At 38.9% G+C, this 26,309-nt stretch overlaps 1 protein-coding gene across 1 annotated transcript in view; it reads left to right on the plus strand.

Annotated features, from left to right (window-relative positions):
* Positions 1–8,165: 8,165 nt before the first annotated feature.
* Positions 8,166–26,309, plus strand: part of LOC136866682 (protein O-mannosyl-transferase TMTC1) — a 1,311,158-nt gene continuing 1,293,014 nt past the window's right edge. Inside the window, exon 1 of the mRNA XM_068226806.1 lies at positions 8,166–8,230. Coding sequence (XP_068082907.1) covers positions 8,166–8,230 — 65 coding nt within the window. The remainder of the gene's footprint in view (positions 8,231–26,309) is intronic.

The raw sequence follows: 26,309 nt of genomic DNA on the forward strand, positions 1-26,309 counted from the left end.
CAGAGAGTCACCTAGTGCCATGATACAGCTACTGAACCATATTAAAGCTATTCACATGTATAGTTTCTGATTTACATAACTTTTAATGACATTTTTTGTAAACAATTCGGAACTTAATAAACAAATTCATAACTTCAAAATCGTTTGCTATAACCATTCCATCCTGGTTCAGTACTTATGGTAAGGGTGTAAATAGAAGTAGTAAAAATATCAAAGCTCTAAACTTAATAGTTCCTGAGATAATGGGGCAACTTCTCTGTCAAATTAACATTATCAAGTCAGGGCTTGCCAATTCCCCTTAAGACGTTCTGTGACCTCGACAGAGTCTCGGTTACAGAGCTGCTGGTAGGGTGAATAGCACAATTATTGTAGAAATATTCTCTGATTTTTGTGCTAGTTTCGGCCTGAAGAAACAGTAGGTCAGGAAGTTGCCTTGTTTACACTGAAATGCTGCCTTCACGTCTTTTGACATCATTTATATAATCCGTATTCATTTATATTGTTTGTTCATCAACTTTTACTGATCGAATGGGTCACGTAGGATCACGCGGAATCAACATTATATTGTTGAGGTTTCCTTCTTGCCCAGTAGTTCTTTACTTCCATCGACAGTTTCAATTTATGTTCCTCCGACGAAGTACTTCGTTGTGTTTCTTCTCGTTTTCCTCAAATCACCTTATGTGAACAATTTTTCTTACGACATTTCTATCCTGCATATTTGGTGAACCCAAATGTGTGAGGTCTTTCTCTACTTGCTTACACTATTTTGATTTCGCATGTTTGATTTGAAAAAATTGTGTGTTTGATAAGTAAGTCAATTGTTCTTCATTATCTCCAAATGGCTTATCGATATTGATTTTAAGTGTCATTTTTAATAGCTAAATGTACGTATATACAGGTGGTCGTAAACAACGTGAAACAGGTATATGAGCATTAAGGGGTTGGTCATACTGATAATAACTTGACAAAAATAATAATTCGATATCACGCGGCCTTGTCATTTTATCCGCTGGTGAAGTTAGCCAATCAAATCGTTTCGCGAGTGACCTGAATTGGGCTTTGTGAGACGCTGTTGCTAAATCCGTACGGGGCGATGTTGACACTGACTAGGCCTGAGTTGCAATGCGAGTGCCAATCCACTGTACGCATGCCACATGGCTGCTTATCAAACATTTTGGTAATGACTGATCACTTAGCAGCTACCGATGCTGAACAAACAGCATCAAATACAAGCACACCGTGGGTTTCAGCCGAGCAATCAGCATCAAACAGCCGGCCGCGTGCTATAGGGGTAGCGTGCCTCCCTCTCCACCGGAAGCCCCGGGTTCGATTCCAGGCCAGGTCAGGCATTATTCTCTCGACCTGAGGGTTGGTTCGAGTTCCACACAGCCTACGTGATTACAATTGAGGAGATATCTGACGGTGAGATCGCGGCCCCGGTCTTGAAAGCCTAGAATAATGGCCAGAGGAAGCGTCGTGCTGACCACACGGCCCCTCTTAATCTGCAGGCCTTCGGGCTGAGCATCGATAGCTGGGCAGGCCAAGGCCCTTTCAAGGGCGTTAAGTGCCGTGGGTTTTTGTTTTGGTTTAATCAGCAACAAACACAAGCACACCGTGAGTTTCAGCGGAGCAATCAGCATCAAACACAAGCATACCCTGGGTTTCAGCCGAGCAATCCGCATCAAACACGATCACACCGTGGGTTTCAGCCGAGCAGTCAGCATCAACCACATGCACGCCGTGGGTTTCAGCCGAGCAATCAGCATCAAACACAAGCATACCGTGGGTTTCGGCCGAACAATCAGCACCAAACACAATCACACCGTGGGTTTCAGCCGAGCAGTCAGCATCAAACACAAGCATACCGTGGGTTTCAGCCGAGCAATCAGCATCAAACACAGTCACACCGTGGGTTTCAGCCGAGCAGTCAGCATCAACCACATGCACGCCGTGGGTTTCAGCCGAGCAATGAGCACCAAACACAATCACACCGTGGGTTTCAGCCGAGCAGTCAGCATCAAACACAAGCATACCGTGGGTTTCAGCCGAGCAATCAGCATCAAACACAGTCACACCGTGGGTTTCAGCCGAGCAGTCAGCATCAACCACATGCACGCCGTGGGTTTCAGCCGAGCAATGAGCATCAAACACAAGCATACCGTGGGTTTCAGCCGAGCAGTCAGCATCAACCACATGCACGCCGTGGGTTTCAGCCGATCAATCAGCATCGAACAGAAGCGCACCGTGGATTTCAGTCGAGCAATCAGCATCGAACACAAGCATACCGTCTATTTCAGCCAAGCAATCAACATCAAACGTAAGCAGATCCAAGATCAGTGTTCAAATCCCTCCCCTGGCGAAGTTTCTTCTTAAACTGGTGGTCCGGGTCCGGTCGTAAGCCACGTGCAGATTTAGGAACGCCATCACACAAGGCCCATTTTGAATTCGCCTGTGAAGCAATCTGGTTAGCTATCTTTATCATCTGATAAAATGTCAACGGCGCTATATGTCAAATTATTTAAAAAATGTTTATCAGTATGACCAACCCTCCAACGGTCATATACCCGGTTCATGTTACTTTCCAACCAACTTGTATATTACTACGGACGCAAAGACGTGTATGGTATTCATTGTCGTAATAGCAACCCATAATTTCTACGAAATTCTGGATATAAAACTTGCTTCTCAGTATTTTCAGTAGTCTTTCCAAAGTGAGCTAGTCAGTATTAGATAAAACACAACCAGTCAGTATCCTTTCAAAAAATTCAAAAAATATCTAAAATGTGAGAAATGTGTGTTAAAAATCAACAAGCTTTGTATTATTATTATTATTATTATTATATAAAAGATTTTACGAAGATTTCCCTTAAAAGCATAAAAGAAGGGAAAGTGAAATAAAAACTGAAATACATCCCTTTAACTCTGCTGTAAAATTGCATGTGATTGACATAGTGCCCTGTACCTCCAAGTAAGAGAAATCTTTATCAGTTCATTCATGAGAAAGATTTGATCACGAGGTTTGTTCAGTGGCTCTTCGTCATTGTTTTAAGAAGTTGAATTTCCATTCATTAATTTATCAGATAGAAGGGTAAGGGTGTATTCTGCCCGAAGGCAGGTCCGAACCTCCGCAAGGTGTGCCTGAGTTTACGTATGGTAGGGTAGCCAGTTCCTTTCCGCTCCTCCATTCTCTTACCTCCCCTCCCCCCCAACGGCGAATGGCATCCCATCCAAATATTGACCACGCGCGCAATGTTGCTTAACTTCGGAGATCTCACGGGATCCGGTGTTTCAACACGGCTACGGTCGTTGGCTATCAGATAGAGGTACGTGATTATATTGAAAACTAGCAAATGTACCCGTGCATCGCTGCGGTATTCTACATTGTATTCGAATATCGAAGTAAATACTGTACATACAGTAAATAAGATTGTTTTAAAATTGCATGTCTCTTAGCGTTATCCAGGAAACAGCATAGGGAGGTTCCCAATACGGTGTTTCCAATGTAAAGTGCTTGTTACGGATTTGTGATAACGGCAGGCTCACATGCCTACTGCCATTCACAATCGAGTTGGGAAGTTTTCATTATAATTGCAGGCCCCCCATCGCCTACTGCGCGGTCACAATCGATTTGGGAGTTTTGGTTACAATGGCAGGCCCCTTACTTACTTCCAGACAGGTTACAGTTTTCATTAGAATGTTTGGCAACTTCCCTACTATCAGTCGAAATTGAGTTGTGCAGTTATAATTATAATGACAGACCCCTTTTCCTACAGCCAGCCAGCTTACTACCAGTCACACCAAGTTGGTGAGTTTCCATCAAAATAGCAGGCCACTATGCCTAATACCCGTCACATTTTAGATGGATACATTTGTTTATAAGGGCGGGTACCCTTGCCTACAGCCAAACACAATCGGGTAGGAGAATTTTAAACAACAATGCACGCTCCCTCGCCTTTCGCAAGTCAAATCGAGAAGTGAATTATTCACTATAATGGTAGGCCTTCCTTACTAATGCCAGTTACACAGGTGTTGGAGAAGGACCCCATTCCTACTGCCGGTCAAAGTCGGTGTGGGGAGTACTGATTACAATAGCAGACACACACTTTCTCGATCGCTACAAGACGACATCAGTGAATATATATAGATCGACGTACGAAAGTATATGCACGTTTAAAATATTGCAGACCTTCATTTACAGATTGACTGCTGCAAAACGGTACGTCATATCGAAAAAGGATTGTACCATAAGACGTAAGATTTAGCGGCCTAAATGGCTGGTCGTATGATATCTGATCTATACATGGCTCAGATTGAGTTATAAACGTTGAATAGGGTAACATTTTTGTAAGATTATCTCACATTGCATTACTTTTTCAGAAAATTATGTGACAGCTACATACATAGCTTTTGGCTCACATATGGTTACTGGGTGGGCCAATTTTCGTGTAGGGTTTGATGATTCTATCTTTCTTATAAGTGAGTGAAAGTATGAATTATGCATGTGAAAAGTCCAAATTTATTTAACATCGATTAACAGAGAAAAATCAAACGTAAAAGGGATACAGTTACAACAAAAAGTCAAAAGACCAAGGTTGTAGATCACTCCAAACTGAACGGAGATTGTGCCTTCCCTTATGTGATAGGACTTCGCGAAGATCTGCACCATCATTAAAATTGCCTCCATATTTCGATATTCTTCGGGGAAAAAGTGAAAAATTTAAAGCTCTTGGAAATGTTCTGTCCGTTACAGGCTAAAACGTATAATTTTGCCAAATTTCTGTTTTCATGTTCGTCTGGCAGATTACGCCGCAATGTGGATTTTGGGCGAGGAGGGTTAAAATTAGGACTTTCAGGAAACTAAACCAAAAAATTATGCAGATGGTTGTTATTATTACCCCTTAAACGCATAGCTGTGCGAACACAGTAGTTAGGATTTTACTTATGTATATAGATAAGGAATCTGCTCCACGTACAACACCTTTTGGTCTATGTCTGCTGGACTTACCCTGCAAAACCGACCATTCATCATATCTCCCTTATTAATCTTTCTGTCGAAAAAATACACATGAAAAAAGTTTTAGAAATGGATTTCCAACAAATTTGGTCGATTTCCAGTCAGCTTGGTCATGTACTGTATATATTGTGGAAGAGTAAATTCACCATTTCGTTTCCCTATAAACCGCCAGTCCAATCCAGGAACAGGAAATGTTATTGACCTTTAAAATCTACCTTTGGAAAGGTGGATGCTAAATATAAAGTTTGGTTCAAATATCTTCAATAGTTTTCAAGTTGTAAGAAATACGCTGAACACGCGCCCGTTCTTAAGCTAAGTCCGGTTAATGATATCTCCCTTATAAATCCTCTTACCGTAATGATGCACATGAGAAAAAAGGTTTAAAAATGAATTTCCATTAAGGCAGGTAGATTTCTATTTTGGTTGTGTATATTTTGTGGGAGTGCAAAATCACGGTTTCGGTTTCGTATAAAGCCCCCAGTCATTTCATAGATTTAGAAACAATATTTGCCCTACCCAAGGACAGGTGGATTCTAAATATGAATTTTGGTGGAAATATATCCAGTAGTTTACAGGTTATAGACAAACAGACAAACAGAAAAACAGACACCAAAGCAAAAAATATGCAGATGGTCATTATTGCACCTGAAACGGATAACTGTACAGAATGTCGCCAAAATAGTCAATGTACAGACACACTCTAGTAGTGGAGACCTTTATTTGGAGAGTTACTGCTTTGAAAATCTGCGACATATCTACAAACGGACCTCACCATCAGACGCCTCTTTCAGTGTTCTGCATGGTTGGTCCCATGACATCTTCTCGAATCTCCTATATTTATCGGTTAGATTGAGTTAGAATCATTGGGTGTGAGATTTTGTACAGTTTTCGCATACTACTTTATATTTGTGATACCCATGTAACAGATAGAATCATAAAATTTGGCTATCACTCTGCCACTGGTCATACCAATGTGCGTGCCGAAGGTCATGATTCTATCTTTCCTATAAGTGTGCCAAATTAATGTTAACATATACGTGTGAAAGTACAAAATTAACTTGAAATCGAGAAATACAGCTCTATTTAACGTATAAGGAATAGAAATACGATAAAAAGTCATAGGACCAAAGTTATAGATCTCTCCAAAATGAAAGGAGATCGTTCTTTCTGATTTGTGATAAGACTTACAGATTAGCCACCAATTACCCCGAAACGAAGGTGTGCACCGTCGTTAAAATTGCATCCATATTTCGATATTTTCCGAGGCCGAAAGTTATACATTTGCATAGCTTAGAATATTTTCTCGAAGGAAAGAGTGTCAAGCTTTCGGGATTAGCACTCGCATACATACGGTGTAATTAAGGAAGAAAATAATTCAGTAAAGAAAGTTGAAATTAATAGAAAATGGATTAAAACTGAGGACAGCCGGATGACGACAAATATGTAAATACCAAGTGAATGTATTGGAAAATCAAATGCCCCTCAATAAGTTATGCTGGTGTGAGTTATGGATATAAGAAATAGGTAACAGAGGAGAAATTTAGGTGTAGGGATTCTTAGGTCAACAGATAAGATGACTAATGGTGTTATTACTTAAGCTATTCGAGGACGGTTATAAACTCCAACGATATTCCGCCAATATCCCGCAGAATGGCCGATTGCCTTCTACCCAAGGAACAACCATGAATTTAAAGGTATGATGAGAAAAATGACAATACGTTACTTACCTGCCGGCGAGCAGTCAGAGACGTTGCCATGGTAACCTGTAGGTTCGTTGTCGGTCTGTCGGTCACACACGCAGACCATGATTCCCGCAGAAAATAGTAAATTTCTCCGTCATTTGAATAGTAAGGTAAATTATGAACATAAAGAAAGTTGTTTATAATGAAGAGATGTTTCACATACGGTCCACGTAGTTTACAGGAAATCAATGGTTAAGAGAAAATGGAGGAAAACCGTTCTGGTTTTCCTATAAACCCCCACTCTAATCAAAGATTTTAAAATGAAATGCATATAGAAACCTTCCTCGGGTTGAGTATACTCCAAGTATGAAGTTTGGTTGAAATCTATCCAGCCGTTTTCCGTGATGGTGGAACAGACAAACAAACAAACAGACACGAAAAGGAAAAACCAACCATTCGGTCTTGAGTTGACCTAAAACGGATAAATATCTGAAAAATTGGCAAACCAAACGAAATTACAGACAGCTGACCCCCTACAACTTTATTTATAAGATGCAGTATGCAAGAAACTATGATCAAAATTATCCTATGTGAAAATCCACACAATTAAACACTGCACTGAGGCCGCCATAGTAGGTATGCCAATACTTCCAAGGTAAATAATGAGACATTCTGTACAAATTATAGATAAACCGAACCCTTCTGCTATCAGTTAGTTAATGATGTAGAGAGTTAGTCATATAACATAGTAAAATGGAATAATATTTAGGAATACCGGTACCTTTCTTTTCTACATTTCTTTGCAGTTTGTTTAAAGTTGCGCCGACACTGATAGGTATTATGGCGACGATGGCGTAGGAAAGGCTTTTGAATTGGAAGGAAGCAGCCGTGGCCTTAATTAAGATACAACCCTAACATTTTCCTGGTGTGAAAATGAGAAACCACGGAAAACTATATACGGGGCTGCCAGCAAAGTGTTTCGAACCCACTATCTACCGGATGCAAGCTCACAGCTGCGCTCCCCTAACTGCACGGAGGAGTACCTTGGTAAATGTCATATTCTAGATAGAGTTTCTTTGAAAATGAGTCTTATCATATGAACACAATAGTTTACGGAGGTACTGAAGAATTCCTCCCAGTTTCTGTACTTAATATGCATTTTTTCTGTTCTGATCAGTTGCTAGTTTTTCGCTCATCGCAATTGTAAGAGTGTTTCATCCTTAGCAAAACTTACATTTTTATCTCTCTCTCTCTCTCTCTCTCTCATTACAAGAACATTACTAAAATATCTCCCTTGAACATCAGTATGCTTTGTATCTGAAGTGTTTGAATTCAACCTTTAGTGTTTCCAAACATCGTTAACTATTAAGGCAAACGTTTGGAAACATAAATGCGAACTTCAAGAGGGAATTCAAATTCCCGATGGCTGAGCCAGAAGTAGGCGTATTGTTCACATGTTTGTCACTACCATGTTGTGCATTAATATTTTGAACGAGAAAATGGAGAGCTCGACCATTAAGCTGGATTATTTACGGTAAGTAGGTTTCCGTCCGTAAAAGGAAATCGTGTTTTATATGCATAATGTATAACGTGTGTAGGGTGGGAGTGAATCTTTTGACGAGCAGAATTGAAACATACTTCTCCTTTAATATTAGTGACTACAATGTTAATCCTACAATGAAGGATCTGTTAACAATATCATTAACCTATCAATATCTCTCTGTCTGAGTGACTGACCATCAGCCTGGAGGCTGGTTAGATCTTCAAGTTGCACCACCAAATGTTATATGTTTACAATGAAACAGCGAAATCAGAGGTATCATTAATAATGAGCTGAACTAGGTAAGATGAGGAGTGAGGTAGATTACAATTGCTTTTCTCACTGAAACAGAAAGTGCTACTGAAACACGACCGGCTCTAGAGTAGCACCTTTCATAACACCCGGAAGCACTAGTCATGATCTGACCTGCATTACTCAGTCCACAAATACCTCGGCAGCTTCCAGACTGCCATAGCCATTGATATGACTAGGATTTCGATGAAAGTTACATTTTGCTGTGGCCTGTACCAACAGACAGGTGCTAAAATATTGAAGCTATCAAGAAATAGCTACAGGCAGATATAAATAGCTACATAAAAGTCCACAATTCTAGCCGTGCAGGCAAGCAAGTCAATGTTGAAAACATCCTAAGGATATGAGCTATGAATTTTAAACCAAACCAAACGAAACCAAACCCCATGGCACTACAGCCCTTGAAGGGCCTTGGCCTACCAAGCGACCGCTGCTCAGCCCGAAGGCCTGCAGATTACGAGGTGTCGTGTGGTCAGCACGGCGAATCCTCTCGGCCGTTATTCTTGGCTTTCTAGAACGGGGCCTCCGGGTAAGAGGCAGACACGCTACCCCTACACCACGGGGCCGGCAATCATTTTCAGGGCTGCCGACAGAGGGTTTTGAACTCACTATCTTCCGGGTGCAAGCTCACATCTGCGCGCCCCTAACCGCACGACCAAATCGCCCGGTGCTATGAATTTTAGGTAAATAAAATATAATAAAGTATGATAATATATTCTCGATTTATTCCTAAAAATTACAATGCTTTTCTTAATGATCGTTATCCGGTCGATTAGATTAGCAGTTTGCCTTTTTCTACCACAACGAGCATTAATGTGATTCAATGCAGAGTTTCGCTGAAGCACCACTACGGGTGCCACTGTGAGTCAATGCCTTATAACTACATTCGGTGTGGCCTTTTTTCAAAACAACAAAGAACGTTTGAGTGTATTGATCCAAGGAATACATTACAGAAAGAATTATTTAAATAAGTTAAACTGACGAGGATTTGATTCAAAAAGAAAACTAGTGAAGGAACAAGCGATTTTAGGCCGTTTTTCTGGAACTGTGTTTAGGACGGGAGTGATTTTCGGAATTTTCTTTTGAGTTTGAGAGTGCTATATAAGACTAACAATTTGAGACCTTTCTGGGCGCTGTAGCCCTTCAATGTTCAGCACAATTCAGGAAATTAGTTAATTTTAATATTTTCGTAGTATGGAGACCCCTACTTTGTCTGCTAAGAAATGTTTTCGTCGTTAATAAAATTATGTTTGTACGGTTAAAATTCTGGTATTGTATTTGGTATTTACCTGAGGTTAGCTATCGTATAAATAGTCGAACTTATTTTGTTAATATTTTATATGTACCGTACCGGAAAAACTGCTACGAGAAAGCAAGGTGAAAGATAGGCAAGCCCGCCGAACTCGGCTGACGTACTCACCAGTAGCGTGGCCCTCTCGGGCTGGCCTCGTTCAGCGAGCATGACTATATATGGTAATGTTCCGATCCATCTGTAGAAAGTCTATTTAGTGTCATGACACAATTATTTTTGCACCGCCAAAGTTGAGGCTATAATAACAGCTGAAAACTATAAAATTCTTGAGCAAATCTATAAAATAATTTAGGAGTTATAGAGGTGTATAATATCTACGTTTCGAGGTGCTTCATCGGCTCCAGATATAAAAGCATGGCGATCTAGGCTACAGGGAGACAGTAATACTCCACCGTCTCTGCAATACGGATGACGCTCTACAAATGCGATAGAGCGAAGCTATGTCCAGCAAGGACTGGATATTTCGGTGAGACGACACTCTGACTCTCTAGTGCTCGGTTCCGGTGGAACATATTATTTTTCTTCAAGTGTCATATTAGGACTTGTGTTTTCCTTATAAACAGCGGTGTTCCAAAGGAACAGAGACATTTTCCAAGTGTTACAATTTCTCCAAGTGTTGTAATTTTTCTAAGTGTCATACTGAACTTGTGTTGTCATAGCAGACTGTGGAAACATGGAATATTTCCGAGTGTCACATGTGAACTTGTGTTTTCGAAACAAACTGTGGGAACATAGAATATTTATTCCATATTTGAACTTGTTTTCTTCTCGTGAAGTTCCGAGGAACACAGAATTTTCAGTGCCGCATTTCAGCTTATAGTTTCTACTTCGTAGTAATTATTCACAGACCGTGTTAAACATTATTCAAGTGCATTTAAACTTTAATAATTATTTATAGACAGTGTTGAACATTTTTCGTGTGTAATTAAACTTGTTTAGTTTATAACAAACATGCTATTATGTGCTGAACTTGCACGAACTTTAAATATTTCGTTCAGAGTTGTATTCCAATAAAATAAATTGACGAAGCCAGTCAGTTAGGAACAGTGGTAATACAAGCGAGCGACCTAATAGAATATTTCAGACTGTCGTACCAATATCAGCGGACTTAGGTCGCGAACTTGACACTGCAAATGTTTACCTAATTTTCCCAAGTATCAATACGGCTGACATGCTACATGTGATTAGTTACTCAGTTCAATTGTTTCTTTTCAAGTGTCAGTTTTATGAACCTCTGACATGTGTGAGTCAACGAGGTGTTTGAATGAAGGACTCAAGTGTCAATTTTATTAACATTTGATGTATCACACTTACTGTATAATGACTCAACGCAGTATTCATAGAAAAAATATTCATTCAACAGTGATAAAAGTGAGTTGAATACCATACGGGGGAATTGTATGCTCATCACGCCTCACCTCTCAGTATTCTCGTGCGAGATCGAACCCCGCAACGTGTGCATCTAGAAATTCGAGAACTTCCAGATCCTCCAGAAATTCGAGAAATTATAGAACATCGAGAACTTTGCATCAAGGACGGGCGTCGTCCCTGTCCAGACCGAGCCCAGTAATCATCCCGGAGTCCGGAGGTTCCAGTCTGCTACAACGCTTCAGCTCAACTGGTGTAAAAGGTGATATGAGTTAGTTTCAAATGAACAGTAAAACCAGATTTTCTAAACAATATAAGTTTAATGAACTAATACACATCTCTGTACCAACTCCAATGCCTACGTTCCACCCCTTAGAAATATTCCACGCTCTTCAAGCTAGTATCATCGGCTAAATATATTTTTCCTGATACAGTATGTATGTATGTATGTATGTATGTATGTATGTATGTATGTATGTATGTATGTATGTATGTATGTATGTATGTATTGTAACGGTTCAAATCCCGTTACAAGATGATATCTGTATTTTTATTATTGTATGATTTTATCTGTATTTTATTATTATTATTATTATTATTATTATTATTATTATTATTATTATTATTATTATGTCAGTATTATTATTATGTTATCTGTGATATTGTTACTATTATTGTAATTATCAGTTTTATTCAATTCGATTTTGCAATGCCTGTTGCTTGCAAGATTGTACTTAGATGTATGCATATATACGTATGTGTAGAATAACACTCAATACCTGTACAGTGAGAATTGTTGTATATATCAGAGATTGGATGTGACGATGGTACATTGTGCAAGATTGGTGGCGATTCTGCCAAGTCATTGCCAAGTCATAGCTACGTCATCGTGAGCTTTTAGAATATGCGATCAGAGAGTCAGCCGCCCCGGGCTATTTCACCACTGTATGTAATATCTGTCGCGTAGGTGGGAGTATGTCATTGTTATTTCTGGAGATTACGTAGCTGTTTCAACCAACGTCTATATAAGGTGGGTGCATATTGTAGCGTCAGTCATTAGTTATACGGATGCAGTACAGTGAAGAAGTCTACTAGATCAAGAGGCATCAGTCGGTCAGTCAACGAGTGTGAACGAGAGATGGAGAAGACTCACTGTGGGTGTTCATCAAGGTTCTGCCCTTTCACCATTGCTATTCATCCTCTGCATGGATACGGCAACAGCTGACATACAGACTTCACATCCCTGGACCCTTCTTTATGCCGATGATGTGGTACTTGCACAAGAAACCCGTCCTGAACTCCAGCATCAGGTTCAAACGTGGAAGGACAGACTGGCTGAAAATGGACTGCACCTCAATATCCAGAAGACAGAATACCTGGAATGTGGCCCCCAAACCAGAGGTACCATAAGTATCAGTGAAGAAGACCTGCAGAAGACCATGCAATTTAAGTACTTAGGATCCGTCGTCACCTCAAACTGTGACACCACTCCTGATACTCGGATGAGGGTAAATGCAGCTTGGCTCAAGTGGAGACAGGTCACTGGAGTCCTCTGTGATAAAAAGATGCCTCAATATCTAAAGGCAAAAGTTTATAAGAGTGTGGTACGGCCAGCAGCGATCTATGGGACTGAATGTCGCCCCATGACGAAACAACAGGAGCAAATGTTGACAACCATGGAGATGAAGATGCTTCGATGGTCCATGGGGCTGACCCGATGTGACCACATAAGGAACACGGACGTCCGGCAAAGGTTTGGTGTCGCGCCCATCATAGACAAAGTGAGGGAAGCCCGTCTCCGCTGGTACGGCCACGTCATGAGAAAACAGGACGACTCAGTTGCCAAAACAGCGCTCCACATCAACCCAGAGGGAACAAGACCACGAGGAAGACCGGCAAAGAGATGGACTGACAACATCAGGGCAGACATGCACAGTGTTGGCTTAACACCAGAAGATGTCAACGACAGACAGAAATGGAGGAGATGTAGCAAAGCAGCAGACCCTGCAAGTCGGGATTAATGCTAAGAAAGAGAGATTGAGAGAGTGAGGCCAAAAGTTAGTTGGTCCGTCACTTAGTGGAAGACACGGGTGCAAGGGCTTACCATGGAGTCAGAGAGGGCAACGCTGGACCTGCCAAGAGGTAATACCATATTGACTTACAAAGAAGTCAGATGATATGGAGAAGAAGCAGTCACACGGATGTTTCACCAAGTTAGGCGTGACACATCTACAGTAAACACCAGATCAATGGATTACGTCGTAATTACACTTAAAGTGTTGAAGGTACAGTCAAGTGAATCAGTGAGGGAAATATTTCGTATAAATTGTTAAATGTCCGGTCAAGAAGAATTCAAATTCATGCCTAGTTTCTTTCAGTTGCAATGTCATAATTTCATATTCTCATCTGTTTTATCGCAACAAGACTCACTATTTTTTGATATATTATTTAAAGAATATATATTGTTCTATCAAACGAATTCATAGTTTTATTTCATTGACAGTAAAATATCTTAACCTCAAAATTAATGGGGAAACCGAACGCCAATCTCCTTTTCCCAGAACTTATATGGTATGTTGTCAAAAGTAAGCTTATTACCCCACACCCTAGAGATAGTCAAGAGTCTCATTCTATTATTGCTGCACTGAGTGGCAGCTGGCGCCCTTCAAATAACGTATGTGTAAGTAAGCAGGTAACAAGTAAGTGTGAGTACAAGGTCCGACGAGTGTGTATTTTATTTAATGAATGTTAATTTTCATAATTTCCATTTTAAATGCAGATATTCAGATTTTTCAAGTTAAATGCAGTTTTATATATGTTTCAAAAATTAGTCAGACAGTTAGGAAACTCACAGTATGTATGTGAGTAACAGTATAACGAGGGAACGGCTTGAAATAATTTATTTAAACTCAGAATTTAAGTTGAAGGATATTCGGAGATAGCACTAGGCCATATACAGGGAGAGCAAGTGAAGTTACCAGCGTTGTAGCCGGTGCTGCCAGTTGAGCTGGGAAATTACTTTCCTTCATTTTAGCGTGGCGGTGATAGAGTGCACGGTCAGACAGCGCAGCGAGCACGTTTAGCGGTAAGCGTACGGAATGATTATTTAGTTTACAAGTGGAATTCCTGTTGAGCGCACGTTAATAGTTAACTTGTGTATTTCCACTTTTGTTTTTGAACGGTATTTATGTTAGATGTAAATACGGTGACGTACATTATTGGACAACGCATCTTTACAGTTGATACATCTCTCCTAATGAAGAAATGATATGGCAGAACCGTTCGATAATTTGTAAGTGTCTGTGATATTTATTTGTGGGGAACTTTGAAACAAAAAGTGTACAAGAACATTTTGTGTACAATTGCAGCCCTGTAGAAAGAAATCAGACGACCGACACGTGAAATATCAGAGGCAGAGATACGGGTATTTCGATATTTTTACGCCGATGCAACATTTGTGTCGAGAACGGTGGACACAATTTTCAACAGCTACCTTGTTGAAATAAACTGAATTCATTATTAAGACTTAGTTAATAATTTAAACCTACTGTAATGAAACTGAAAGCGCGGCTGCACTGATTTGTACTATTATTGAACTACACGGACCATTTTCTGCTATCACAAAACTCAATCTGATTAACTGACATTAACCCGACTTCTCAGAGAGGTTTGAATCCCGGTAAATCGTGTGGAATTTTTGAAATAAAAATCATGTCTTATAGTTTCCTTCCCATGTGAAACTGGATGCCCAGTGACGATGTCAGCATTCACGTAAAATTACAAGCTTGCCTACTTCCTTTCAGAATGATTAAAATGGAGGGGTCAACGAACATCTACAACAAATCCTCACTGGCGCGTTTAGGGTTGTAACTAGAAATCATCGATCCCGTTTCAGGATAGTGGGATTTGTTGTGTTCAGATATGTAATTCTCGTGTAGGTTGATTTACTGGCACGTAAAATAAATCCTGCAGGACAAAATTTTGTCACCGCAGCGTCTGTAAAAACTGTTAAAATTAGTGCTGGGGCGGAAAACGGTCACCACTATTACTGTGTTTGTCAGTTCATCAGGTGTTCGAAAAAACAGCGCTTTCTTTTCGGCAGCGTTGCAGTGCAGAATAGACGCTAGTTGTGGCACGGATTGAGAGTTATGTCCTACCATGTGCAGAGAAATCCAGCCTGATTTGTATTTTTCATTTCTTGAAGGGTTTCATATAATCCGCTTTTTCGCCCAAGTGTAAAATCTCTACGGCAGTTAGAACAAAATATCCATTAAGTTAGAAAGATCTTTCGGTGCTTAGCGGGCAGTTACAGGGCGGTACCAGGATGAATCCTCATCACTCACCACGTTGTCAAGTCGATATTCTCAGAATGTGTGGATCGTGCCAAAGGAAGAAGTCACTGTATGTTCTCCCGTTTAGTCTGTCTTCAAAGAAATGAAGAACGATAACACGCTTTCCGATAAACTACCCCAGCAATTCACGGTCTATCTGTTTTGACTATCTGGCTCACGCAGCCAGTGGGGGTTGACGGAGGTCCAGCAGTGGTGGAGTTTACCATTCGGCACGCCTGTTCTTGAAAACGTTGCCTTGTTCGTGAACAATGTGATTTTAAGAAGTTGTTGGGTTGGTTCAAAGCCCATTCACAAAAGGCCAGCCGATCAGGCTTGTCCCTTTCTGAAAGCTTTTGATGCACTTTATTGCAGTACAGGTGTGTTTTGACAATGCACAATGCTACGTGACATGTTTAATCATCTATGGGAACACGTCCTGCTTTGCAGGGGGCCATGCTGCCCCTACACTAGTCATACAGCAGCCTCAATCAACCGCAACTGGAAATACGAAATATTTCTCTTGCCGTATTGTCGCCGGTAATAAATATCCTTGAACGGAATGTATATTAGACTAATTTAAGGCTCTATCGACCGGGAACATAAACTTACACGTTAAACAGTACTTCGTTTGCAGTGAGAAGTCTGCGTTTCGTTGGCATTGGATGTCACATGATGTATCTGATGAGCATTCCTTGTTTGGGTTGAGTCTATCTACACATTACGAAAACGAAATTGAAAATACCTCACGAAACATCAGAGAAAAGGTACCTTACGACTCTTAGGTGGACACCTGGTATTTCCTCATCATTCCTGAAAGCCTGCATCATCATCACAGAAACACTCTGTATACATCCTCATCTCTCTTACTGTACATTGTATAGTACAGTAGTTTTTGTGTAGGAGACGAGTAAATACAGGGTGGTCGGAAACAACGTGACCCGGGTACATGTGTGTTAGAGGATTGGCCATACTAATAAATAATTTGAAAATATTAATTCGATATTTGGTGCTGTGGATATCAGCCAGTGTCACCGTAAGCACTTACTACGGCGCGATCCTGTCAACTAGGAGTCAGTGTTTCAGTTCCTCCTCGAGAGAAGTTTTATTTTCTTCGCTTGGTTCTCTCAAGCCACTCTTATGCTACGTTCAGATTTAGTAACACCACCTCGTAAATCCCATTTTAATTCGTTCGCGAAGCGCCATAACTGGCTGAGTTCAGCAGCTGATAACATGATAATGGCGTGAGATATCGAATTATTTTTTCAAATTATTTATCAGTATGACAACACCTCTAACGTTCATATACCCGGTCCGCGTTGTTTTCGACCAACCTGTATAGGTAAATTGCTACAGACCTTATGCTTGAGCCTAATAGGTTACTCCGTAGATCCCGGATTTTTATACAGTAATATGTAGGTTAGAATGAAAACTAATTCGGTTATTATGAAGTGTCCTCTAGCCAGTTCGTCCGTTACCAGCAAGGGTAACATAAATTCTAAGCGCTCTGATAAAATGAATCCCTAATTTTTATGCAAAACTCATAGCATAACCGTTGTGTAGATTAGACTACTGTAGGTACTCGCTTCAGTAAGTTTGAATAATTCTAACCTACTACTGCATAAAAGTCTGGGATCTAGGTTATTAGTAATAGTGTAGGAATTTCAGTTCGAACGTTTATCATATCACGCCTCCGTTATCAAACTCTGGACTATTGGTACCACCTTTCTCTGTATACCGTAACACGTTTTTGATAATGGCTAATATTAAACGAATAAAAGGAGAATTCTATAATGTATGAAGGTTCTCTTGAAAGTTATTGTGTAATGAAGTCAGGAGCGAAGGGATGAACAACAACAAATATTCTTTCTTTTTCTTCTCCCTTTGATGCACATTATCGTAACTAGTCATGCTTCAGATTTCATAACAAGAAAAAGGTAGCTCCTTTGTATAGATAATTATGTTCATTTGCATGCAAAGGATCGGAGAATACTTCAGTTTAATGTAGCCCTCTGGCTATAAGACTTGTCTACCAAGTTGAGTCGTTATTGCTGTCTGGGGAGTTCAACTGGATAAGAACGTAATATTGTTGTAATTAGGTTAATTATCAATTGTTTTAACAGCTCGTATTTGTATTATATCTCAAGTGCATTTTCGAGCAGTCGGAAGAACACTTAGGTGATATTCAATGTTATTATTATGACATTAGGTTTAAATTATTTCCTTATTTGAGATAAACATAGGGTCAACTTAGTGACATAGTTAGTTCGTTAGTTAACCGTTGCTCCCAAGATAACAGGTTCGACTTTATCAAATTTCAACGGTACTTAACACGTTAGGCGGTAATCTTTCTTTTATTCTTTTTTTAAATTTGTAAATTTTGCTCTGTATGCTGACAAATTACTTAAAGCGGATATCTGTTTCCGCCATGACCTAACAGGAAATACAAGTATAGTCACCGGTGTTCCCTGTGGCGCTCAAAGTGTCAAGGATGTCTAAATGTGACAGCTCTCCGTCATTGTCTCGAAGACTTAAAGCAGTTCTTGTGGAAGTAATCCTTAACAACCCCTTGTGGATTGGAAAGGTGTAGTACTTCCTCAGTATCTTCTACGTGTCTTAAGTGGCGACTAAAAGGGTACGCGGGCCGGGCTGAGTAGCTCAGATGGTTGAGGCACTGGCCTTCTGACGCCAACTTGCCAGGTTCTATCCTGGCTTTGTTCGGTCAAATACGTCAGCCTTGTGTCGGTAAATTTACTGGCACGTAAAATAACTCCCGCGGGATTAATTTTCGGCACCTCAGCGTCTTCGAAAACCGTAGAAATAGTAGTTAGTGGGACGTAAAGCCAGTAACATTATTATTCAAAAGGGTGACACCCAGCGACTCTCAATACAATTTTGAGAGCGTAGAATGGCGGTTATTGGAACTCCAGCTGAAATCTGACGTTCCTTCCTCTCACGTTCATGGGCTACCCACGTATGACCTTCCTATCCGACCTCAATGTGTCAGCTTTACTTCTCTTCCAGACGCGATGCCACTAGATTTCTTAGGTCAAGGGGGTATTTAATTTTCAACCTTTTAGTGTCATCCTCTTTCTTTTGTTGATATCGTCATACTTTGAAGAGTTCGACCTTCCGTATTTTCATCCTCTGACTAGTGTTAAAAGATTGTAGTAGACTTAATGCACATTCTCTTTAAACGATGAACATCAATACAGCCAAATTCACAACACTCTTATATCTCCTAAAGGTCTAGAGGTACTCAAAGAGTATTAAGTGAATTATTTGTTATTATTATTATTATTATTATTATTATTATTATAATTATTATTATTATTATTGAGACGGTTATTTCCGTGGTTTGCATACGGAAGGGAGCGTGGGAGGATGGACAAAGCATAAATCAAATTTTCAGTATAGTTAGTAAAACTTGATAAAATGGTTTCTTTCTTTTCGAAAGGATAAATATTCATTATAACGGCAAAAACATAACATAGGAGCAAAGCTCAGATAATAACCAGTAGTGGTATAAAAGCCCATGAAGTTTACAATAAAACATTTTTAGATGTCACTAATCTTCATAGTAAGGGAGTTGTTCGGCTCTGAATAATTTACAAATGAGCTGAGAAGCATAGGATAAATAACAAGAGACGAGCTCAAAAGCTCTGGAACTTTACTATCACAAGGGGAGAGAACCCCCATGTTAAATTACATAGTTGAAAAGTTTTGAATTTAGCAATTCTTTTAAATGTTAATTTTTGAAAGGAGGCTAGCCTATGTTGTCTTTAATAAGCACACGTCTAATACCAAAGTACCAAAAGAAGTCTGTAGTTTCTGGAACAATTTTACATCATACGGGTTCCCAAACCCTGACGCTCGTGCGATAAACTGATATAACTTGAAAGCAATATTCTCTCACCCATGGGTAAGTAATGCAAGTATCGAGCTCGAATTATTATTAATTAAAGATTATGGTTATTATTATTATTATTATTATTATTATTATTATTATTATTATTATTATTATTATTACATATATACATACGATACGATCTCGTTATTTGTGAGCTAATGTCATGAATCATGCACTGTGTATAGACATATACATCAGTTCAATTAATGTAAGAACCTGTATATAATTTGTTCTTACCTGTATATATAATTTGTAATTCACTACAAAAGTGTAAAAATAACTGTAATTTCCAGAATGGTACTGGGTAGACGAGAACGATGGGAAATATTCTGTACATTATCTATGTATTAAGCACTCTACAATTCTCAACAAGGTATTTTTTGTAACGTATCTTTCTAGAAGCCTGGCCAGGCACATATAAAAGGAAGCGATCTTGGAGAAGAGTAATTGTTTACTAGAGTTATGGTTGTGACATGCAGTGGTTGCAGTCTCCATGTTGAAGTGATAAGCAGTTGTTAAAATGACGGCTTTGTTGATGTGTATTTTGCTAGTGACAGCAGTAATTAAGATTATGTGTGTGTTTAATTTGTAAATAGATTTGAATAAATAACTGTACCAACTGACAGCATTTAGTGTGCGTCTTTGTGAATACGTTAACCCTAGAGTCCAATTTACAACTGTTTTGACACACACCATTTCGATAATAATAATAATAATAATAATAATAATAATAATAATAATAATAATAATAATAATAATAATAATAATAATAATAATAATAATAATAATAATAATGTTATTTGCTTACGTCACACCAACTAATTTTACGGTTTTCGGAGACGCCGAGGTGCCGGAATTTAGTCCCGGAAGAGTTAATTTACGTGCCGTAAATCTATTGACACGATGCTGACTTATTTGATCACCTTCAAATACCACTGGACTGATCTAGGATCGAATATGCCAAGTTGGGCTCAGAAGGCCGTCTGAGCCAATGAGCACGGCACACACCATTGTTGTTTGGACCTTCAGTGTATATTAATTATCAAATATCTGACAGCACATGCTGTTGAAAAACTAATGGGCATCTTCGCCATTGAGTGACCCATAATCTTTGGTACCCGCTTGATAGAGGAGCTACACACAAAGAACCGGGAGATCCATTATAAACAGGAACAAAAGACCCACACTCCCTGTCCAAGAACAATAGGAGGTTTATTACAAAAAGCCTAAAACCAAAATGAGAACGGAGGCGGAAATCAAGCATTTCAAAGAAAATTTAAAACCGTACAGTACGTAATAGGGCATAAGGGCCAAGTTAACAGAGGCTAAGCCATGCTACATGGTGACTAAGTTGAGGAGAAGTTAAACGTCGAACAGATGAAAATAAATTAGAGGTTTAGAAAAACGTAGTCTTCAAAAACGAAGTTGAAAGGAAGTTAACGAGGGTACCCACTCGTGATTCCTTATATTTTACAAGTTCCCATTAGGGACATAAATTTGTAAGTCTGAAGACTGGGACAAGAAGCCAACGTTAAATTTAAGTCTAAAAAGTGTAAACCCCAACATTTAAGTTTCAAGAAGCCGGAAAGTGACAATTACATAAAAAAGGGGAAGTAGTAATCTTCTCTAAGTTCACACGTAGAGAGTTCATATTTTAGTATTCTGCCGTACGTTTTAGAACTGTCTCCTCATGTAGTCTGGCCGGTCCGCCACCTCCAGCATCTCCCACTTCGGAAATGTCTCCTTCACGTAGCACACTCAATAATTCACAGCTGCGCGATATTAGTTTTAGAAGAACTCGTTCCATATATAGGCGGACGGCAGAGATTTCCAGAAATAATAAGTAAGATAAATTGTGATTGGAGGATAGGGTTTAGGTGTCAAGCCATATGACTTGTGGATCAGTTTAATTACCAGGCAGGTAACAATGAAGCAAATGAAGGCAGCTTAAATGACCAACCTGGAAGCATATGCTTACTCAATAATAGTTAAAGTCTCTAAACACTTCTCTTCGCCAATAATAATTCAATATTAGGGATATCTAGTCCCGGCAGATGAATCTTCTACCATATGACAGTTCAGTACTTAGAACACAGGTAACGTCATAGGAAACGGTCGGCGGTACTTTTAAACAGCCGGGGAGGCTTAACTTGTGGCTCTGTTATTATTATTATTATTATTATTATTATTATTATTATTATTATTATTATTATTATTATTAAGGTAGTAGTAGTAGTAATAGTAGTAGTGGTATTTTAATTATTATTCCTGTTTCTATATGGATGTAATATTTTTCCACTGAAGCTTCAATCATACAGCTATAGCAGTATGGATGTTGCTAAGATTTTGGTAGTGCAGATCAGGGACATTAAAATACGAGTAATAACTCTGGACACCACGAAAAATGTTACTCATAGAGTCAGTTATATTCTTTGTAGTTCATTGAGGAAAGCAATGGTCAAAAACTGGCCTCCTCATTTTGTCAGGCACACCTGATTAATATTCAATAATTGTAAGTCAATACGGAATCGATATGGAATTTATCGTTTGCAGCAAAGTATTGTACCCTGATGAGATATCCCCTAGTTTCATGATTTGATTTTGATATGAGAAATACAGATATATAGGAATATTAAATGAATACAGTGGCAGTTTTGTGTGGACGGGAGAATTTCAACATGATCGCGACAGTCCGGCGCCACGGTAAGCTTGTCATTAAGGGGAAGAAGGTTTCCTGGTCAAAAGATAAGAGGATTAAAATCTAGAGCTCACAACAACAGAATAATTACTACGAGGAAGTGAAAGAGTATATATTCCGGACCAAGGCCGAGCAGGTGTATCGCCAATACCGAGAATATGACGTACCGGGTATTTTCACGCCCGAGGCATTTGGTGTGGCCACGTTTCACAGGGAGAGATTTCAAACTAACCAAAGCGGTGTTGACCAATGAGAAAATTTATCGTAGGCCGCAGATGAACCAACATAAGAAAAACTCAGAGTGAACGCCAGTTAGCTTCTCCGATAACAATAATTAAATTATTCCAACCACATGATTGAATAGAGGGGATTTTTGTGATATCATTCCCATGTTGATTAATGGTAATCGTAATAAATTAAAGTATTGAATTCGTGGAAATGACCCACGCTATCTCGCCATTGGTCGAGATGGGCACGCCATCAGGGACGCCGAGTTAGCGCGCGAAAGGTGGAGGACAGAAATTAAGTGATATTTCCATGATCACCGAACGATATGAGTTCAGAATACGACACATGAATGTGTATCACCAGTGTATTAAGTAGGATAAAGCAAGAGATCCAACTCCGCCTGCATATGCCGATTTAGGATAACCAACCCCCCCTCTCCAGAAGTTGACCGCGGATGACCCCGGCGGGAAATCATATCGTCCATAAAAGTCCAACAGCAGTTCTTACCAGTACTCAGTTCTTACCAGTCACCAGTCGTTATCGGTCACCAGTCGTGTCAGTCGTAATGAAGTAGTTGAGACTCTGACATGTTGACTCTGTAAGTCAGTACCTCGGGACGTATTCGAAGTCAATTAGAGCTGAAAGTACGTGAATTATTAGGAGAATGAATACGAACAGTGAAATTATCCATAGTACCGGGTGTGTATAATCAGTACAATTGTATGTTGAAATTAATGAATGTCATGTGTTTAAATAATAACTAACTAACGGAACGCCGATAGTACCTTTGGAAGGCAGTGTGCGGAGCCTGAAGTAAACACCTCAAGATAGACGGTGAATAACTATCCGAGCAGGGAATTATAGGAGCTAGGCGATGATCAAGACGGCTTGAAATAAACCAGGAAGTGCCGGTTGAAGACGCGATACGCGCCGGTTCAAATGAACGACATTTCGCCGTAATGTGTCACGACGTGTGTTTCGGGCGTATATGAAGAGTATATTGTGCGAGTGTCATGGGTCTAGGAGCACCTATAAGTGTTTTTTTTGTTATTAATATTTTTGTGTAAAATAGTGTAATAAGGTATTAATCATGGGTAGTCACCCAGAAGTGTTTTATTATGTTAAATTTGTATTGTGCGACATGATGGACGGTTAAATCACCATGGGGCCGTAAAGCCTATATCTCCTCCGCTACGAGACAATGGAATTCTACACAGGAATGAGTACACAATTTTGATATTTAGGGGATGTTATCGCGACTAAACGGGGTTCAGTGTAAATTAATTATGGTTACTTAACATGGTCCGCTTCCCGAGTCCATGATTTTATTTTTTTGTTAGACGGACGAACTAATTTATATTAACGTAATAATGGGTTAGATTAATTAATTTGAGCATTTGTTTGTTGTATATAATGTAAATATGGGATATATTTCTTTCAATTAATGCATGCTGTTTGTAATACTTTGAATTAAGTTCATTTCAAGTGTTAAATTCTTTTTTTGTGCTAACCCATTTATTTGAATTTCATTCACTGCGGTGATCATTTGTATTTTAATTAGGAATAATTTCTATTAGACAGCCAGATTATGAAAGAGCCAGAGTATGGAAGATTTGTGTTGCGTACGGAAGGTCATTAAAATACTAATAATAATCATGTTTGTGAGTCGACAAAGGAAAGTAAAATAATAATAATAATAATAATAATATTTGGGCGTGTGCAAGTTAAAAAAATAATAATAATGACGGTGCTTCGCGAGTTAGCCAGTGCAGATATAATAATCAATGTGGAGATGACATGTAGCGTTAAAGACTTTCATTCGCGTAGTCAGTTTGATTTTACGTAAATTTTTGATTTTACGTTTTTGGACTTTAATTTAACCATTAAAATTTTGTTTAAAAGCGATATAGGCACGTGAATTAGAATGGTCACGATATGTTAAAAGCCCAGAATGATTTGAGCCCATATTTAGAGTTGGAAGTCATGAGGGACGAATATCCGGCGTGAAATAAGTTGAGCCGTATTGTTTGTAATGATGAAATAGATGAATCTCAAGGCCTAAGATGATATAAATGCATATGTCGGTGTTATTAGTGGTAGAATCCACGCACCGAGGATTAATTTATGAATTAAATGTTTGAAGAGTTCCGATGAAAGGAAATGGACTTCAAATTTGAAGGAATAGTTTAGCAATCGCCGGCATTGGAGGTATTTGCCCAGCCGCGATATGCCATAGGTTGTGAGATGGGTCTTGGGAGGACAGGTGTCCCCATATAAAATTAACGGCAGTACGAAGTTGAAGGTACGGTCCCGAATACTGTGTTGTCCCGACTAATATAAAGCAGATCTTAGTGGTTCATAACGGGATTTAACATATGTGACTAAATTCTAAAGAGTGGATATTAAAACATCATCTTTCCATTTTTAATAATAATAATAACAATAATCATACTCCAAGTGAATCTTGTCTTAAATCGAGTGCTTAGTGCCAAGATAAATCGGAATTGTAAAAGGGGTTATGCGTTAAACATATTAAGAGTGAACTACCGTGTAACAGGCGAATTTAAGTTTTTTTAAAAAATAATAATAATAATAATAAAAACTAAGCTACTTTTTTTTTGAAGAATAATTTTTTTATATTTTGGACATAATAATGATGTTGGGAGATGAAATGAAAGATTTGAGATTTTTAACTAATAATAATAATAAATAAAATATTTGAAAAAGGAGAAGAAGAATAACCAATGAAGGTACTTTTTTTAATTTTATTTTTTTTGATGAAATTAATAAGAGCGAGAAGTTGAAGTATTATAGCAAGGTTGATTACGGGTTACGATAATCACGATTTCCACTATTAACACTAATAATCATAATAATAATAATAATAATAATAATAATAATAATAATAATAATAATAATAATAATAATAATAATAATAATAATAATATTTATGAGGAAGCTGATCATTATATTGTGCGGATAAATTAGGAGTAAGAACGACCCTCGTTTGAAACGTCGGCAAGGGTTGGCATATAATCATCCCGGATGACAAATGATAATAATCAAATACCGGATTATAATTGAAATTAATGATAATAATAAATTAATTGATGGTAGTCAAAGTTTATGCTAATGATCAGATAAAGAATGGTAATGATATTATATAATAATAATAGGAGGATATGCTAGGGACAGTCATCCTGTGTCGAACTGCTCCGAACCACATGTTGGGTTTTCACGGGGAGATAGCGGTAGATACGTAAATAACCCACGGACGGCACATGTTTGCAGGGTCAGAGCAGAGTAATGAACCTTTCCGTACGTCTTGTCGTATTGACAAGTGTAAATATTAAAGTAGCTTTTGAGTTAATGAACTCTACCTGGTGTGTTTGTGAATCTGGAAATAATAGGCTAGAGTTTGTCCGTATTATAAATTCCCGTTTTTTCGAGGCGATAACATTTTCTACGGTGGGTGTCCGGCTCACCAGAATGTACATACCGGAAGTGTCTCATGTCCAAACGGAACGAGGAGACGACAGTAAAAAGTTACTGTCGTGCCTTCGTCGCCGAAAGAATATCTCCAGCGGTGAAACGTCCAATCATACGGATGTGAATTCGATCCCCAGTAACCAATTGGGACGAATTCACCAGATGTTTTACAATACCAGAGTAGTGAGGTAAAATCCAAATATTATGTCATTTATTTTTCAGGATTAAAAGTGTCCAATGTAAATTTGTCATCATGTGTAGTATGCATAATAAGTGAATAAATTGCTCCTCATTGCAATTTCAATAGGAAACAGCTTCCATATCTTTTCATTGTAGTTAGTCCAGTATGCCCATGGAATTTAAGTTGTCACTTCCCAGTCCTATTGTGGAGTCAGAATTTTGTATCCATGAATGAGTCGTCCCCCGTA

Source organism: Anabrus simplex, chromosome 3 (genome assembly GCF_040414725.1).
Source record: "Anabrus simplex isolate iqAnaSimp1 chromosome 3, ASM4041472v1, whole genome shotgun sequence".
NCBI classification, from domain to species: Eukaryota; Metazoa; Arthropoda; class Insecta; order Orthoptera; family Tettigoniidae; genus Anabrus; species Anabrus simplex.